General features: G+C 41.0%; 1 protein-coding gene across 1 annotated transcript in view; it reads right to left on the bottom strand.

The window, feature by feature from the left end:
• Ros1 (ROS proto-oncogene 1, receptor tyrosine kinase) overlaps positions 1-19,633 on the bottom strand; it is a 133,976-nt gene that overhangs the window by 53,729 nt on the left and 60,614 nt on the right. Inside the window, exons 19-27 of the mRNA XM_057761983.1 lie at positions 18,032-18,246; positions 17,143-17,303; positions 16,695-16,839; positions 13,415-13,677; positions 10,936-10,999; positions 10,409-10,611; positions 9,111-9,316; positions 7,641-7,924; positions 4,125-4,301 (exon numbers count right to left, since the gene is read on the bottom strand). Coding sequence (XP_057617966.1) covers positions 4,125-4,301; positions 7,641-7,924; positions 9,111-9,316; positions 10,409-10,611; positions 10,936-10,999; positions 13,415-13,677; positions 16,695-16,839; positions 17,143-17,303; positions 18,032-18,246 — 1,718 coding nt within the window. The remainder of the gene's footprint in view (positions 1-4,124; positions 4,302-7,640; positions 7,925-9,110; positions 9,317-10,408; positions 10,612-10,935; positions 11,000-13,414; positions 13,678-16,694; positions 16,840-17,142; positions 17,304-18,031; positions 18,247-19,633) is intronic.

Raw genomic sequence — 19,633 nt, 5'->3', positions numbered from 1 at the left:
GGTAGTGGTGCACGCCTTTAATCCCAGCACTCGGGAGGCAGAGGCAGGCGGATCTCTGTGAGTTCGAGAACAGCCTGGTCTACAAGAGCTAGTTCCAGGACAGGCTCCAAAACCACAGAGAAAGCCTGTCTCGAAAAACAAAAAAACAAAACAAAAAAAAACAAACAAACAAAAAAAGCCCGTCTGATAGAGGCAATTCCCCAGGATTGAAGCTCCTTCCTCCCAGGTGACTCTGTCAAATTGACATAAACTAATCATCACATCATTGCGGCCTCTAAAATTATGTTTCTGCCTTATACAGCTGGCTACAATTTCTGATCTATTCACCTGACAGGTACCATGTAAATGTCTTCTAAAACACAGCATCACTGTGTAACATGTCAAGCACTGCAAATGTGATTTTATCTGAAACCTAAACCACCTCACCCAATTCCATGGCCCGCTGTCAATCGGAGTTTGCAACACATCTCCTGTCTACTGTTCTATCTTGCCTCTTCACTCTGCAAAGTTATACTTCACTCTGGTCACATTGCACTGTCTGCGAGCTATGGTGTTGTGGGGACTCCTTCAGCCAATAGCCTTTAAGATACCAGCCCACTTCAAGTGTGGTCTCACATGTTATAAAGGCAGACAAAAAGCGTGTACAACCCTCTTTGCTGCTGGATTTAGTTCCAGTTCCCAGTGCACACAGAGGACTGCAGATCACTACCATTACTGTGAGTTTACCCCCAAATAAATAAACCTTCATTATACTCCATTCCGGGCTATTGTGAAACTCTTTGGTATGACTATTCTGTGCTAGTTGTCACCTGTCTATTCCCTGGTGCAGGCTCCCTCCACAGTCTCGAATGATCTTCCCCATGCGCGATATCTCCTGGGAAGCCCTTTTTATGCCCTAATGCAGGTGAGAGCATTGCCTCAGACAGAGTGCCCACCATACGCCAGTTTCCTTCCACCATGGCATTAGACGCATTCAGTTTGACTTGAAGGCTTTATTTCTTATCCACCAGCAGAATGCGAATCTTCTGATTCAGACTGGACTTGCCCCAGTGTTCCAGAAGGAAGCGTGAGACATTTTAGCTGCAATCTTTACTAATCAGTATTTTCAAACTATGAATGCATCCTTTGCATCTAAGAAACTTGAGAGAAATGTCTACACACTAAATATTTGATCAAGCCCAGTCCTTCACTTCCTTGGGACGGTGACTCCAGCTCTTCTACAGAGATAATTACCTAGTTCACAAATGTTTGCATACTGTTATATCTCCTCACACTCCACATCTCAAATCAATGTTATATATCATCGATCATAAGCTATTGGGAATGCTTATGGAAAAATGATACTGGTGTGTCGCTTCTAGTTATGAATTCCAGAGCACAACAAAGACTGCTCAGTTAGATTCCTGGGTTCCTGGGACACGTGAGTATAACTTGAGGACACTGGGAAGGATTTGGAGGAGGATAGTTTCACTAATGGGACAGAATGGGCCACTCAGTTGCATGATACTGTTCATTGTGTTGACTTCTGGTCTAGATGAAAAATGGGATACCCATATTAGGAAAACTTGAGCAAAAATTGCCTCAATAATTTATGTTGCCTATTTTTATTCAACTAATATGGAAAGAATATTGAAAGGTTGAAAATGCCATTTGATACAGAAGGAAAGATTCCCTCTCTCCTCTCCTTCCTCCTTCCCCTACTCCCTTCCATTCATCCAGTTTTCAAATCCTACTCATTTTGAAGCCAAAACCACAGGAGCAAAGAAACTGGTAATTCCCTAAAATCTCCAGCAAATGGAGGTAAAGTACCCTTCCCAAAAGGACCAGGAGTGTGGTAAAGAGGATGTTTCTTCCCAAGCTGATGACTGCATCTTATACTGTAATGAGTTTCTGTAATAAAAACTCAAGCTACCCTTAGGACCTCTGCTGTTAGGGATGCGTTGGGGCTGTTATTTAGCATCAAACAGGGATTTCATAAGTTTTTCCTAATCAGCATTATTTTCTAGTACTGTTTGGGGTTCACAGTGAAATTGATATAAAATTGGAAAGGCCTCTCACATACGTCCCAATGCATGCATAGACACCTCATTACCAATCATCAAAGCACCACCAGCCTACGGGAACACAGTATTACCTAAAGGCCATAGCTTACATCAGACTTCTCTGCCAGGCTATTTGATGAGTTAGAAAATGTCTTAGGATGTGAGCCCACTCTTACAATCTCACACGGAGGCAGTGCACTGCCCTGAACGCACTGTGTGCTCCATCTCTTTATCCCTTCTTCCCTCCTCCCCTACGCACCACTGATATCCCCACTGCCTTCTCCCAATTTGTTTCTCAACTGTTGGGAAAAACCCTGACCCAGACCAACTTGGGAAAGAAAGGGTTTATTCGGCTTCGAGGTTACAGCCCATTATTTGGGAATACCAAGTCCGAAACTGAAGCAAAAACCCGTCAAGGGACACGGCTTACTGCCTTCCTCTGGCTCGCCGTCCTGCTTGCTTGCTTCTCACCAGACCCACCTGCCTAGGGATGGCACCACCTACAGGAGGCTGGGCCCACCTACATCAAATAGCAGCTAAGAAAATGCCCACAGACTGCAAAGGGGTGGATACTGAGGGGAGAGGATGTGGGGAGCAGCTGGGAGGCGTAGATGAAGGAGAAACGGTCATTAAGAAATAGTGTATGGGTGTGGGCGGGACTATTTTCAATAAAAGGAGGGAAAAAAAAAGAAATGCCCCATGGGCCAGTCTGGCGGAAGTAATTCCTCAGAGGAGGCTCCCTCTTTCCAGGTGATCCAGTTTGTGTCAAGTTGACAAAAACTAATCGCACAACCATGGTCGTGGTTTTTCTACATTTGGGGAACGTCATGCCAGCGGAATCGTATAATAGGAGACCTGTTCAGATTGGTTTCTTTTACTGACTTCCATGCGTGTGTGTTCTCTCCACATCTTTTTATAACTTCACAGCTCCAAATATTTTACCTTTAGGTTTGTACTCCATTGTTAGCTAACTTTCATGATGATTATAAGGCTCTTTTACCCCAACATTATTTTTTATAAATATTACACCTTCAGCACTGTTTTACATTTGTCTCTTTCCAAGGTCTCCAGTTGGGTTACTGCTTATCCGTCTCTCAATGCTGATAGGCCTAGATTGTGGTAACTTTGTGGAAGGTCTTCAGGTCAACTCATGCTTGTAACTTTATTCTTTCCCTTTGAATTTGTTTGTCAATGCCCATTAGATCATTTCCTGGATTCTGAGGAGACTGCTTTGAATCTATGGGTCAAACTGGGGAAAATGGCATCTCAGCTACATATTCATCTCTACATTTATTTCACTTTTCTTCAGGCACTCCCACCAGAATTTTGTAGAATTTTTCATACATGTCTTGTACATATTTTGTTAGACTTACACACAAGTATTTCATTGGTGAAATGATAATACATTATCATATATTGGGAGACTTTTACCAGCTCTTCCAGATTCTTTCTGGAACAGTGGTCATGCTGCCTGGAGATGAACCAACCCATTGTTATTTCTCTCTCCCCAGTCAATGTGCTCTTTATTTTCTATATAAGATGAAAGACAAGTGAAGTAGATATAAAACATACACACACGTGCACAAGCACACATACACACAAGAGCAATGAAATTGCTATCATTGTGAACTAAGAAAGACATTCATTCTTGTTTTCCCTCAACTACTTTCTTCATTACATAGAGCTGAGTTTCTGACCCAAGCCATTTTCCTTCTTTCTAAACAGCTTCTTTTAATATGTCTTACAAGTCCAGTCTACCTACCATATTGAATGCATAATACAGGATAGTTCAAAAACACAACACTTGCCTTGAAAGACAGCGGAGGCTTTATGCAATGCTTTTGACACCACCCAAAGGCCTAAAACAGACAGAAGAGATGAAGGACAGGAGGAGAGAACAGGTCATGGAGTCCCACATCTAGTGCTGCCTACTGCAGACCAAGCTGTCTGCATTTGTGTGCCCGGGTAAACAGAAGGCATGCTGACAGAGTGTGGGACAGAAGCAAGAGCCTAACACAGACACTGAAGGGACAGACAGCCTTGGAGAAGGAGATGAGCGTGTTATCAGGATGACTCTGTTACCTGGAAAAGGCTGCAGAACTGAGCTGTAAGCCAAGATATGTTTGCTCCCAGGGGCCTTCACCTGGGAGACCACGGCCCCACTTCCCTTCTCTGCCTGATAAATCTGTGTGTTGTCCTTTGATGTAATGATCCAATACACAAATTCTCCGTCCACTGTTAAGCTAACAATTCTTTTTCCTGTTGATTCAAACCAAAGAAAAAAATTAAAGGATAAAGAAATCAAATGACGTAAAATTAGACCTCTTAAGTTTTCTCCTCTAAATAATATATAAAGTTATTTTTCTACAAGAAAACTGCTAAATGTTAAATATTACAATAGGAAAGTGCCTATTACATGGCATTTGGCTCACTAATGTTTCCTCATTTTGTTTCTGGACCCAGGGAAGTCAAAGTAAACACTGTCATTACCAGTTCTGTCTGAATACACTGCTCACAGCCACAGGTCAATTAAGAGCAGAGTGATTCTAAAAACCTGTCTCAGACATGAGATACCTTCCTACAAGTTAGTGAACACCCAAAAATAACACAGGCAACTCCCGTTGCTCTTGATTGCGTGTCAGGACCACATAGTAAGACCCTGCTGTTGAAGACAACAGACACTTAGGTTAGGAAGCACAGAGGAATCAAGCCAGCCCCCTGTTGGCTAGCTCTCGTAGCACTGGAAGGTGCTATGCAGGCCACTAGGGTTAAGGGAGAACCTTTCATGGTACTGCCCAGGAGGGCACCTTGAACACTCTAATTCTGACCTACAGATAGGCATGCCCACTGCTACAACAGTGGCACAGAGGTTATGGGGTAATCAACCACTCTCTGAGTGGATCTGAGGCTTGCTCCAGAGGAAGGAATCCATGCCTGGTACTGTTAGCCTGGTCAAAGCCCACAACCAGAAAGTCTTAGGTCTCTGTGATGAAATGTCTTCCCTTGTGTAGGAGCCCACAGTGACTCTATCTCCATCTTGGCTTAAGGTCAGAGTTCAAGCTTGTCAAGGACAAATAACAAGATGTTTAACCATAGGTATGGCTACTAGACATCTTATTCCTCAAGACCAAATAACAGGATTTTTAACTAAGGGTGTGGTTACTAGATGTTTTGAGTAGTAAGGAAGTAATTATACTTGTTTGTTCCTTGTATTACTGGTAAGGAAGTCTTTTGCCCTCCCCTTTTCACTTTGGGTATAAAAGGACGATGAGAAATAAACTAAAGGCCACTACAGTACTCAATGAGAGCCCTCCAAGCTCTGTCTTCTGTCTTTTGTCTCTTTCTTTTCTCAGTCCTTACTCCCCTTTTCTGGAATGTTTGACAGGTTGGCTGGTTCCAGCATCTTTGTTTTGCTAAATAGATATGTTGTCAAACTGCTTCTAAATAAATTTCTATGTTTATACCCATAAGTTAGTGCTTCCCTCAGCCTTTGCTATAGAAGTCTCTATATGCAGTGGGCAGCAGTTAATGCAGAGACTTAACAATTGTCAAAGTGCTAAGAATGAGTCATTATTGAATGCTTTGATATCTAATTGGGAAATCTAGTACAGGACCCCTAATACACACACACACACACACACACACACTCAGCTCGGGGAACATCAAGTGTTGACAGAGGTTTCTGTCCCACCTGGTCCCACAGCCATTCGGTCCCAAAGAAATACACAGAGGCCTTCATTAATTATAAACTGGTTGACCTATTAGCTCAGGCTTCTTATTAACTAACTCTTACATCTTAAATTAACCCATAATTCTTGTCTGTATTAGTCAAGTGGCTTGGTACCTTTTATCTTGCTTCCTCCGGGTCTGGGTGATGACTGCAGACTAAGCCTTTCTTCTTCCCAGAATTCTCCTATTCTGGTCACCCTGCCTATACTTCCAATACTACAGGCCAATCAGCATTTTATTAAACCAACACAAGTGACAAATCTTTACAGGGTACAAGACCATTGTCCCACAGTAATCAAGAAAGATGGAAAAATGACACTGTTTATACACACAAAATTATACTAAATGGGAAAAAGTAAATCTGTCTCTGTGACTCCAAATTAAACAGCATAAAGCCATCAACAACAGATGGCACATACAGGACTCATGGCCTGACTCAACACTTGCATCAATGGCTTGGGATAAATGCATAACACAAATCCTCATCACCTTATAGATTATATAGGATTTTTCACTTTCACTAATGGGTTTAGATACAGGCTTGTAGTTCAAAATTATCACAACCACATCAAGAAAAAAAAAATGATCACATAATGAAACAAAACTCCTAAATTCAAATTGAAAAATCAGTTCTATAAAGTCAACAGGTGAAAGACATCTGGCTTAGCTATGTGTGCAGAGCAAACTGTGAGCTTTTGATGTGGTAAGCACTGCAAATATATGATACTCGTTTCAAGTGCCATCATTCTTTGGGTGTCTTCCAACTTTGTGATTAGAGTGAATTTTGTCTGTAACCTGACCAAATAGGTTATAGTAGCTGATGAGTGGACTTCCAGTGACTCACCTGCATCTGCCTCCCATCACGCCATTGTGGGATTACAGATGTGTGTCCCCATACACTAGAGGCCCAAACACAGGTTCTCACAATGTCAAGGAAAGTGTTTCATTGATTGGTCAATGTATCCAAACCTGCAATAATTCTTTTATTTATTTGTGTATAGGTCTTATGGTATAGGTCTATGGTATATGTGTAAAGGTCTTATGTGTACATGTTCATGTATGTGCATACATGAGTATGCACTTATGTGTATATATAGAGGTTCAAACTCAATTCACTATGCAACTACCTGATCTTTAGGTTAATCGAATTTTCAGTGAGGATTAAAAATATAGTTTGTTTTTTCTTTTCTACTGGTTTGGTTTGGTGTTGTTGGTGTTTTTAGATGGGGTCTTTCTATGTAGCCCTGGCTGTTCTAAAAGTTACAATATAGACCAAGCTGGCCTTGAACTCACAGAAATCTACCTGTCTCTGCCTCCTAAGTACTGGGGTTAAAACATGTGCCACCATGCCAATCTAAGATTATAATTTTAATTGGCAGTTGTGGGATCAATTTTATAAACCCAGAATTTATCAGTTCTGCTAGACTGGCTGGGATCATCCTGTCTCCACCTCCCTACTACTTGGATTACAGATGTGCATCAACATCTGCCTTTTATGTGGATACTACTGATTCAAACTTGGGTCCTCATTTTTGTACAGCAAGCTCTTTACTTAACTGAACCATCTCCCCTTCCCCTGAAAGTTCTTTCTAATGGATGGGAAGGACTGCTGTTATAAATGAAGATACACATGCTGGGATATAGCTCATTTGAGACTGCCTAGCACACACCACTGGGTTTGATAGCCAGCACTTCATAAAATTAAACCTAGTGACACACATCTGTAACCCAAGCACTTAGGAGGTAGAAGAAAGAAGATCAGAAGTTCAAGGGTATCCTTGACTATTGAGTGAATTTGTGGCCACCCTGGGTTACATGAAACCTATAAAAAAGAGGAAGAAAAGATATATGCACGGATCAGCACATTACCAAGGATGGCAGACACCATGGTGATTTTCCAACATTGGCATCCTTCCAGATCCATGGCCCAGATCTCTTGCCCTTTGGTAAAGTATATCCGTGGTCTGTTTGGGTCAGAGGTATCAACAGTCATTGCTCCACCTAACTCGGATTCAATCACATTACAAGAACATTGGCTCCTTCCACTCGGGTTTGAGGCCTTGGGTTGTAGAACGTGGTGCAAGGTTTGATTGCTAATACTGCAGTAGAACATCCGATGGCCCAGATCTGAAACTTCTGTCCAATACAAGCGACTGTAAGGAAGGGGTAGGGGGAGAAATCCTTTCAATTTAATGAGGAAAATATGTCACTTCAAATATGAGTTTGCAATGAAGATTTCATGTCTAATGATGAGAGGACAGATGAAACCTTGGCAGTAAACATGTCCAAATATCAAATAACTTCTTTCTGAGATGGAAGAGGTCACAAGAAGTTCAACTCAGTGTTGCTCAATTTTTTTTAATAGCATATTACAGCCAAAGCCCTGGGAGCTAATGGCCTTGAACTCATAGTCTGAGCACCTTCAGTGGCCATCAAAGGCTATAAATTCTAAATATATTTTCATATTTTTCAGTATGTCCTTCTCCACTCTCTTCCTATCCCTGTTTCTGAAGGGCAATAAGTAACCTAGTTTTCAAAACGGTCTATTTCCATGCTTATGGCACAAATAAAAATACCCTCTCCAAGCTGGGAAATTGATACTCCGTTGCTGAGTGGAAGTCCTAAGACTACAGTATAAAGATAGGAATTTTATGAAGATGGATGAACCTAGAAGAGCTTTAGCTCGGCCACAGCTGCTGGCCATCTGTGCTGTCCATCCTGCCTTTGTCTCCATCTACTTCTTGTTTTTGTCACCTGCAGCTGTTATAAAATTCACCGATATAAAAATTTGCTATGGCCGTCCTTCTGGCAATTAGCCCATCGGCAGGCTAGTCAAATTTTCAACATGCATTACAATTATAATCTTAATTGTTGGTTGTGGGATAGAAGTTTCTGGAGCCTTCATGAGAATTCTATCTCTGAGCCTTGTTTCTTACTCTCATTTTCTAGATTTTGAGTTGGGCGGGGGGGTGTTTCTAAATCACTGTGGTTGGCCTTGAACCCACAATGTTCCTGCCTCTGACTTCTGAGTAATGGAGATGACACATATGGATTACCAAACTTGGCTCGGAATTATTTATTGTAATTTAATATATCTCCCAACCATGCAATCCCAGAGCCTGGGAGCTGAAATAGGAACAATAGGAGGGGATCCAGGTCATCAGCAGCTACATAACCAGCTCGATGTCAGTATAAGTTACATAACACCCTCTTACAAAACTAAAATAAACGTTAACCATGAGCCTTAAAGCATCTTATTTCCCCTTTATTAGCTTCTAATAGTAAACAAAGATATCACATCAATATATATCTATTTCATCACAATAAAGATATTCATACCTTAAAAGGGGATATGCGGAGAAAGAAATTATTGCTGAGTGCCTTTTGCAAATCTTCAACTCCCTAGGAGATTTCACCTTGTATTCAAGATCAACACTGAATATCCGTGTTCCATCTTGAGATGCTTTCAGTGCAAAGAAGAGGTGCCTTGCAATCCAGTCCACTGCAATAACTGCAACATCAGAAACCAGAGCATCCTGGAAAAGCTTAACACGGGGTAGAGAGTAGAGAGCACAGCTAAGAAGAGCGCTGATCCTTTCCGTTTGAAGATTCCTGTGGCCGTTCATATCATTACGCATTGAACTGCTCTGGAACCTCCAGCCTCGCTCCTCCGGCTCTGCAACAACCCTAACTCAAGCCGTCTTCTCTCACTGTGAATTCATCTAGCTTATTTCAGCCGCTTGGCTTCAGCTCTGATCTGCAGAGCAGGGCTAAAACTCCTTGTCTTCAGATACGATGATTCATTCAGTTAGGGTCTCGAATGTCAAACTACCTTTTGAATGTTTCCATGTGAGTTACTCCAAAAATAAGAACCAATCACCCCACCCTAAACCCCTTTTTCTCTTGAGCGTCACATTGTTAAGGATGTCCACTATTAACCCCAGGAGTCATTCTGCTCATGTGCGGATCTCCCTTCATTTTCTTCTCATATCACTACATGGGGAGCTAGTCTCTGAAAATCCCTCCCCAGCTCAGCATCTCCTTTCTCATTTCATTGACTGTCACCTAACTCCTGGGTTTCTGTGACTTCCACTGCTGAAAAATAGAGCATTCTAAAGCATAATTTGAAGTTGGAAGTCATAGTGCACATCTGCAAGGCCAGTACTGCCCAGGTGGAAGGAAGGGAACCAGGAGGTCAGTGTTAGCCTAGGTCACACAGTTAATTTGAGGCCCAGTCTGTGCTATGCAAGACTCTATCTCAAGGAAGAAAGAGAGAGAGAGAGAGAGAGAGAGAGAGAGAGAGAGAGAGAGAGAGAGAGAGAGAGAGAGAGAGGGAGGGAAGAAGGGAGGGAAGAAGGGAAGGAGGGAGGAAGGGAGGGAGGGAGGGAAAGAAGGGAAAGGAAAGGAAAGGAAAGGAAAGGAAAGGAAAGGAAAGGAAAGGAAAGGAAAGGAAAGGAAAGGAAAGGAAAGGAAAGGAAAGGAAAGGAAAACACGTGCATGAACCCATTCTGTATTTATGAGTGACTAAGCGACCACACATTTACTACTATTTCAATCATTCTCATCTTAAAGGCTCACCCACTGGCCAATCATCTTAATCAAATCCTTCACATCGAAAGAATCTCAAAGGGAAATACCTTGGAGCTGGAATGATTGTGCAAATTCAGAAGGAAGAGTGAGTCTCCTTGTGCAAAATACCCCATTTCATCATCTGCTGTGTACCCCACAGTGCTGATGTCTCCCTCCGTGGAAAATGTCCATGCAACTTGATTTTGATCTATATCTAGAAACACGATCTTATTGCCAAGAAGAGATATAAGATATGGAAATGGTTTGATTTCTGCAAATGAAAAATAAGTAGACAGTGCCCATGAGAAACAAGCTTCAGGTCATGAGAAATCAGCCATGCTGAAATCCATGGGTCACTTCAGATTCGTCTTAACACATCAGGCTCAATGGAGACTCTCAGGCCCTCTGAATCTGAGTTTCTTCAAACTACTTTGACATGAATATGTATGTATGTATATGTGTATATATGTGTGTGTATATATATATATTTTCTAATCTTAACTTTTAATCCAGAGCTGTTTTTCCTTTTCCTAAACATACCAACAAAAATATATACTTTCCAATCATTATTTACAGATTTTTAGGTAAGAAATACCTGATGTTTTAGACATCACTGTATCAGAAAATGGTCCTGGCCCTTTGGATGTGAAGACACGAACCTAAAGAATAAAGAAAAAAAGAAATTTATTTAAATGTATAGGTGTTCTCAGCAGCAGTAGACTCAGAGACTGATAATTATGTAATATTCATTGTATACATCTAATATGCATTATAAATAGTTTAAAAGCGTTGCTTACATCTAAGCATATTGTAATAAATAACTAAAGGGAAAATTATTGACCTGTACTCACAGTTGGTTTCCTATCAAAAAAAAAAAAAAGGATGAAGAATAATAAATGTCTCCATTGCTTGGGAAAGGTCTGGGGACTTCTTGAGTAACCCAGATACTATGGATATGCGGATTAATTTGAATGTGTCAATAATTACCCAATATGTGTACAACTAATCACTAATTATTATACCTGAAACACAAACAATCTTTACTCATCAATTAAATATTTTTTTTTGATTTTTCGAGACAGGGTTTCTCTGTGGTTTTGGAGCCTGTCCTGGAACTAGCTCTTGTAGACCAGGCTGGTCTCGAACTCACAGAGATCCGCCTGCCTCTGCCTCCCGAGTGCTGGGATTAAAGGCGTGCGCCACCAACGCCCGGCTCAATTAAATATTTTTAAATGAATAAAAAATCATCAACTATTTCCAAGATCGGGTTATATAAAATAGTTAACAGATATAAAACTATACAAATTATGGTAAGTTACATATACTCGACTTTCTAACAGGAGGTTTAGAAGGAGAAAATGATCAAGTCTCCTTATATTTAAAAGTAAGTATGCATTTCACATACATTCTCTTTGGGTCCTCGCAGCTACTTAGGAGGGGAAACTGGATCGGGATTATGTATGTGGAAGCTCACAGGGCACACAGGTGGGGACTGCAGCAGAGCGATGACATGTGTATCCTCCTGAGACGTGTCTATCTTCCCTTTCACTGTGTCATGCTACATCCTAACAGGAAAGCTTCTATTTTAAATTTAATGTATTTCATTTGTAATAAATCATTTTTATTTCCAAACCTTGTATTCGTAAAATCACCTACAAAGAAAATTGGCACATAAGATAATGGACTCAAAGTACAAGATCCAAAGTACTCTATCAAGAAAGCACCAGAGAGCACTTGGGAGGCAGAGGCAGGCGGATCTCTGTGAGTTCAAGACCAGCCTGGTCTACAAGAGCTAGTTCCAGGACAGGCTCCAAAACCACAGAGAAACCCTGTCTCGAAAAACCAAAAAAAAAAAAAAAAAGAAAGCACCAGAGAGTAGGTTGTTTATTTTAAATTTTTTTTTGATTTGGGGTTTGGGTTTGTTGTTGTTGTGTTTCATTCTTGTTGGTATTTTTCTGAGACAATATTTCTCTTTTTAGCCCTGGTTGTCTACTCAATCTGTAGACCAGACTGGGCTCAAACTCAGAAATTCACATGCTTCTGCCTTCCAAGTTCTGGGATTAAAGACATGTGCTACCACTGTCCAGCATTTTTAATTATTTATTTATTTTATTTTGTGGGTGTGTTTTAGTTGTGCACGCTCAGATAAAGAAGACAACCTCCCGAATAGAGGAAGAAGAGTCTTTAATCAAGGGTATATGAGTAGCTGCACTCCCCTGATGAACCTCCAAACAAGCTCTCAAGCCATGGTATTAGAATACTGTCCTGCCTCCTCGTCTCTTTCTGCTCTGTTATTACTACTACTGCTGCTACTATTAGATTACTGCTCTGAGATATCAGCTCTGTCAGTCCTCACTTCTATTTATGCATGCCATTCCTAGTCTGGGCACTCGGGTCATTCACAGAGACGCTGCCACAAGCTGCAAAGGAGCACAGAGGCTGCATGCGGCGTACCACTGCCTGGTCATGCAGCCTTGGGGGTGAGTTGACAGATCAACTGTGAAAATGAGTGCAGCATTAACTGATCATGGTAGGTAGTTTCTGAGCACATGAATACAGGCTTTATCCTAAATGTGAACAGCACTCTGAGTGTAAGACAATTGTCAAGTCATCCTTTACCCAAGCTGTGCCGTCTCTCCTGTCTGCGTCTGCCGACTGCTTGATTCCTCTGAGCACAGTGGAACAGAATTACTAACAAAGTAGACATATATTAACTCAGTCTTTTAATTAACCATCCATTATACTATGAAAATTCACATTCACGCTGGGAAGATGGCTCAGTCATTAAATTCTGGGCTCACAACCAAAATATCAAGATTCATTCCCCAGGAGCTGCAGAACCAGCTCAGCAGTCAGGAGCACTTGCTGTTCTTTCAAGGAATCCAAATTCAGTTCCCAGTACCCACAGGGAGTGTTCACAAGGGCCTATAACTCCTGCGGCGGGGATCCAACACTTCTGGCCTCCATGGGCACCTACACACACATGCACATATTCACATGCAGACATGCAAGAACATAATTTAAAATAATAAACTCTAAAAACAAAAATATGTATCCCTGTTTCTCTCTCGTACCTGGAAGGCAACAATATACCCAAGATTCATGACTTCCAGCTGAAAAGACAACACCGAGGGCTTCACACTGACAGAAATCCAGTCTTCGGTTGTTTTATTGGCATCACTTTGTTTAGATATATGATAGAAGATTTCAAATTTGGTTAGCACTCCATTTTCATGCTTGGGTTTATTCCACCTAAACTCTACCATGACTTCATTCTTGTTGCCATATCTTCCACTTGGCAAAATAAATATTCTGGGGTTTTCTGGTGCTGATGGAACTGAAAAGTAGATGCACAGACAGTGTTGGATATAATATAAGGCTGACTTTTATCACCCATGATCATGGTATGGACGTATTGGCAAAAAGAAGCATTTCTCATTCTAGATAATCAAGGTGCATTACTCTCATTCTTAAGGCTGTTTAGAAGAATCCACAGGGGGCTGGAGAGATGGCTCAGAGGTTAAGAGCACTGCCTGCTCTTCCAAAGGTCCTGAGTTCAATTCCCAGCAACCACATGGTGGCTCACAACCATCTGTAATGGGGTCTGGTGCCCTCTGCTGGCCTGCCGGCATACAGACAGAATATTGTATACATAATACATAAATAAATAAATAAATAAATAAATAAATAAATAAATAAATAAATAAAAGAATCCACAGGTTTCTTCAGAAGCTCATCTTGATATTTCAGCAAGTCTCCATAATTTTCTTTCAACCTACCCACATCCTCTTACTACTATGTAAGCTCATCTTTCTCATCTCTGTGTTTCAGATAGATGAAAGGTGGACCAGTTATCCCTAAGAAAACACAACATTCACTCTCATCCTAACAGTGTGGTTTAGCCAATGTCAGTTACTAAGAGGCAAGGCAATGACTCTGACTGCCCTTCACTCTGTTCAGGAGGTAAAATACAGCATGTAGGGACGTTGGCTCTCTTAACACTAATCCTCAAGGAGGCAGAAACTGGTAGAAATGGCTAACAGGTATCCCAAGACTATGGCTTGGGCATCTCCAGCTTTGCCAGAGTTGAACCAAGCCATGAAATGCCAGGTCATTCTATTCCTCAAATTTCTCTTCCGTCTTGAAAGTCCTCTGCAAGGTCTCAGGTCTCACACCTTCCCCATGTCCAGTCCCATTGCTTCCTAATGTTCCTCACTTACACCTCTACTCCATCCCCAGTCTTTAGTACACTGTACTTCTTTATGGTATAAAACCTTGTGGTGATTTGAATAAGAATAGCCCCCATAGGTTCGTATGTTTGAATGCTTATTAGGAGGTGTGGCCTCGTTGGAGGAAGTGTGTCACTGGGGATGAACTTTGGGACTTCAAAAACCCATGCCAGGCCCAGTGTGTTTCTTTCCCAGGGCAATGCCTGCCTGGTTGCCACCATGCTCACTGCTAGGATAACAATGAACTAACAATGACTAAGACTTTTCTATCTCTTCTTACTTGGTTTTTTGTTGTTTGTTTGTTTGTTTGTTTTTTGAGATAGGGTTTCTCCGTATAACAGGCCTGGCTGTCTTAGAACTCACTTTGTAGATCAGGCTGGCCTCGACCTCACAGAGATCCACCTGCCTCTGCCTTGAAAGTGCTGGGATTAAAGGCGTGCGCCACCACCCGGCTTATCTATCTCTTCTTACTCCATCTCTCAAATTCCAGCCAAAGTCTTTGCACTGAAAGGCCTTCTGTAGCACAGCAATTCACGTACATCTCCCTCTTCTAGGAATATTTGCTGTCTCTTGACAAAGCTGAAGATTTTATATGACTGCGATAGGTCACGCTACTCAATTCCGTTATCATGGCCTCGTTTCTATTATGCTAGAAGCAGATATGATCATTTCCATCCTGTTTTAGGGACTCCGTAAAAAAAGGAAAAAACTATCTTTATTTGTTATTTAAGACCTTCCCCAAATCTAGTATTGAAGTGCTTAATAAAAATTGGTGAGCCTGGATAATTGTTTACCATGTTGCAAATATTCTGAAGTATGGGCCAGTGATGGAGGAGTTAATTTCATTGGTTAAATAAAGAAACTGCCTTAGCCCTTTAATAGGACAGAAAATTAGGTAGGCGGAGTAAACAGAACAGAATGCTGGGAGAAAGAAGTCGAGTCAGGGCAGTTGCCATGATTCTCCGACTCCAGACAGACGCAGGTTAAGATCTTTCCTGGTAAGCCAGCTCGTGGTGCTACACAGAATATTAGAAATGGGTTAGATCAATATGTAAGAGCTAGCCAATAAGAGGCTGGAACTAACAGGCCAAGCAGTGTTTAAAAGAATACAGTTTCCGTGTAATTATTTCAGGTATAAAACTAGCCGTGCGGGCGGCCAGGTGCCAGGAACAGAGCCCGCCGTTCATATTACTACAGGCCAGATCTCATTATTCTTCCATACTACTCCCAGTGTCTATCAGATGTTTACCACAGGCCCCTAGGAGATCCCCGAGGGATACAGTTCAAACTAATTTCCACAGAATTGCACCACCAAAGCTGGAAGTCCATGACAACCTTAGAGCACACCCGGATCCAAATACTACCTGAGGTAGAAGGTGCCCATGTTCCACTCTGTTCCTGCCTTGAGCCTTGTGTATGAATATTATTGAATAAATCCTACTGTTAAAAGTGCACTGCTGAGTGGATCTCTGTGTTTACTGAACCATCTGTTCTATTGGACGTTTATAGAAGTGAAATTAATATGATGCTCTCACTTACCAATATTTGCAAAAATGACCCAAGGAGATTTCTGGAACTCCAGTGAGAACTTTGGATTATGTCTCACTTCTGCAGCTAAGACTGTAACTCCTGTCTGAGTGGAGATCCAGCATAGGTGGGGAGTGAATGTTTAATAAAAGTGTGGTGCCTGTTAGCATGCCTTGTACACCTGCAAGGATCCGTCTGAAGCTCTTTTTCAAATATATCCCCAAGAAGCAAACCATCTAGACACCAGTTACTTATGCTCAGAACACTGGTTACCAACACCACTAATCCCTGCCTCTCTGCAGAGGCCAGTCACCTGATGAGGGTTTCACAGTCTTCTTGAAACGTGTTTTTGCCTCTTAAATATCACTACAGTGGAGCCAAAATAGTTCTTAACCTTTCAAGTATTCATCTTTTGGAATATATTTACAGGCTTCTTTTGATGATACTATTCTAAATTCCAAGAAGTCATTGAAAGGTTATTGAACCTATACAACTGTATTAAACTCAAAAACTTATTTTAACTATTATTGACTATCCATTTCAGATCAAGTAAAGTAATCAGCATATTCTTATTGTTTAAAAAGAAATTTTCTTTTACCTGATTCAGGTGCACGAAGAGATAGAGATATTTTTTGGCCCTTTCCCCAGTAAGTATACGGAGTGACAGAAAAGTTAAATGAGGCATAAGGCTCCAGTCCTTCCACAGTAAACACAGGTAAGGACTGCTGCTCAATAGCCAGGAACTACAATAAAAGCACAACACATTTTTAGACGAAAGGTTATTGACATTTTACTCATAACTAACTAACATTTCTAAATTTTGGCTTACTTCTAAAATCAAGACTTGAAATCTTGGAAATGTACATGTTGACAATTATTTTTGCTATGAATTTGAGATAAACCAGTTAAACTGTAGCCGGCATCACAATTAGCAGGAAACAGACGGCTGTATAAATGTTCTCAAGTACAAATCGCATATACACACACTGCTGGCACAATGAGGAAGCGCCTTCAGGAAATGGTATTGAAGCAGCCACTCTAAGTACCTTAGAATGAGCGCTAAGTTCCACGCTGTAGAAAACTATGCCCCAGTCCACGGCAGGCGGCTCATTCCACAGGACTTGGAAATTTGAAGTGTGTCCTTCAATCCGAAAAGAAGACTCCTGAACAGAATCTGGGATAACCTTGGGAGTAGAGGAAAAGTTTCCTGTGGAATGAAAAAGGAAGAAAGAAACAGCGAGAAAGCCAGCGGAAATGCCTAGGGGACTTGGAATTAAAACCGGCTGTAGCGGTGCACGCTCGCAGTCCAACCACAAGGTGGAGGCAGAGGCACTGAAGTTTAAGGGCAGTCTGGACTACAAAAAAACGCTCCCTAGATCAATCTTGGCTACATGAGACCTTGTCTCCAAACAAATGTCAATTTTTTTCCTTTCTTTTGAAAGCATCTTGCAAAATTATGTTTAAATTTTGCAAGCTTTACATTTGAGTTAAGAATAATTTTGCTATAAACAAATTAAAAAAACCCACTAATATTTTTTTCTTAAGAAGTATGTTAAAACAGGAAGAGTATCTATCAAACTATCTGTTGAAGATGGGTGGTGGTGGCACATGCCTTTAACCCTACCACTCAGGAGACAGAGGCAGGCAAATGTCTACGTTCGAGGACAGAGTGAGTTCCAGGTTGGCCAGGGCTACACAAAGAAACCCTCTCTTGAAAAACCAATATATATGTGTGTGTGTATGTGTATATGTGTGTGTTTGTATATATATGCATGTGTATATGTATATAACACCTATATATGTGCTTATATGTATATGTGCTTCATATACATATACCTATATATGTATATACATATATACGTGTTCGTATACATATTGTGTGCTATGCATATATGTGAAGCATAAAAGTGAATTGGTATGGATAAAATGCTGTACCTGGCAGAGGCTTGAGGGATGCCTGTATAATCGTGAACTGATTAAATTTCGCTGGCTCCAAAACAGACACGCTGGTTCTCTGACCTATTTCCTGTGCCGTAATAATCCTAAAGCCATTGATCCAGAAGAGTCGACCACTGTAGTACACCAGTGCATTCTGGGAAATTTCAGATGGACTCCAGGCTGCAAACTCTGTGATGGTAGAGTCCCCAGCACTGCAAAAACATAAAGCCACGGAGTGCGCATTTGGAGTTTGGGGAGGTCTGGTCAGTACAAACACTCACAAAATTATGTGCTCCTAAATAAATACATGTGTATCTGTGAATATGCAAATAAGAAAAAATATTTGCAACAAACAATTTTCCATGTTTTTACAGTTATACTAACTTGATTTTTTTTCTTCAATTGCCAAACTTACACCAAATTTTCTTATTAACATAATACAGCAATTGCAAGAATACACACTAGTTTCAGGCTTGAACAAATCTTTGTGCTTTGGGTAACACATATCACAACTGGAATTCTCACTACTTCACTAGCAAAGAGTTCACAACTGGTTTTGCCCCATGTTTCCATAACACTTGCGGTTGCAAAAGAAAAACTTAGTGCCAGGTTCTTCCAGGCCTTAGAAAAAGAATTGCCATGTAGTAGAATGAAAATAGATCCATATCTATCACCATGTACAAAACTCAAGTCCAAATGGATCAAAGACCTCAACATAAAACCAACCACACAGAACCTCATAGAAGAGAAAGTGGAAAGTATACTTGAAAGCATTGGCACAGGAGACCATTTCCTAAATATAACACCAGTAGCACAGATACTGAGAGAAACAATTAATAAATGGAATCTCCTGAAACTGAAAAGCTTCTGTAAAGCAAAGGACATGGTCAACAAGACAAAACGACAGCCTACAGAATGGGAAAAGATCCTCACTAACCCCACATCAGACAGAGGACCAAGAAATTGGTCCTCAAGAAAGCAAAAAATCAAATAAAAAATGGGTACAGACCTAAACAGAGACATCTCAACAGAGGAATCTAAAATGGCTGAAAGACACTTAAGGAAATGTTCAACATCCTTAGTCATCAGAGAAATGCAAATCAAAACAACTCTGAGAGTCCATCTTACACCTGTAAGAATGGCCAAGATCTAAATCACTGATGACAACTTATGCTGGAGAGGTTGTGGGGTAAAGGGAACACTTCTTCACTGCTTGTGGGAGTGCAAGCTGGTAGAGTCCTTTGGATATCAGTATGGTGATTTCTCAGAAAATTAGAAAACAGCCTACCTCAAGACTCAGTAATACCACTTTTGGGTATATACCCAAAGGATGCGCAATTGTATCATGAGGACATGTGCTCAACTATGTTTATAGCAGCACTGTTTATCATAGCCAGAACCTAGAAACAACCTAAATGTCCCTCGACCAAAGAATGGATAAGGAAAATGTGGTACATTTATACAATGAAGTACTACACAGCAGGGAAAAAATGACATCTTGACATTTTCAGGTAAATGGATGGATCGAGAAAACATATTGAGTGAGGTAACCCAGACCCAGAAAGGCAATTATCATATGTGCTCACTCATAAGTGGCTT

Source organism: Chionomys nivalis, chromosome 2 (genome assembly GCF_950005125.1).
Source record: "Chionomys nivalis chromosome 2, mChiNiv1.1, whole genome shotgun sequence".
NCBI lineage: Eukaryota > Metazoa > Chordata > Mammalia > Rodentia > Cricetidae > Chionomys > Chionomys nivalis.
The sequence above is the reverse complement of the archived record's forward strand: the minus strand, read 5'-3'. Positions and strand labels throughout refer to the sequence as shown.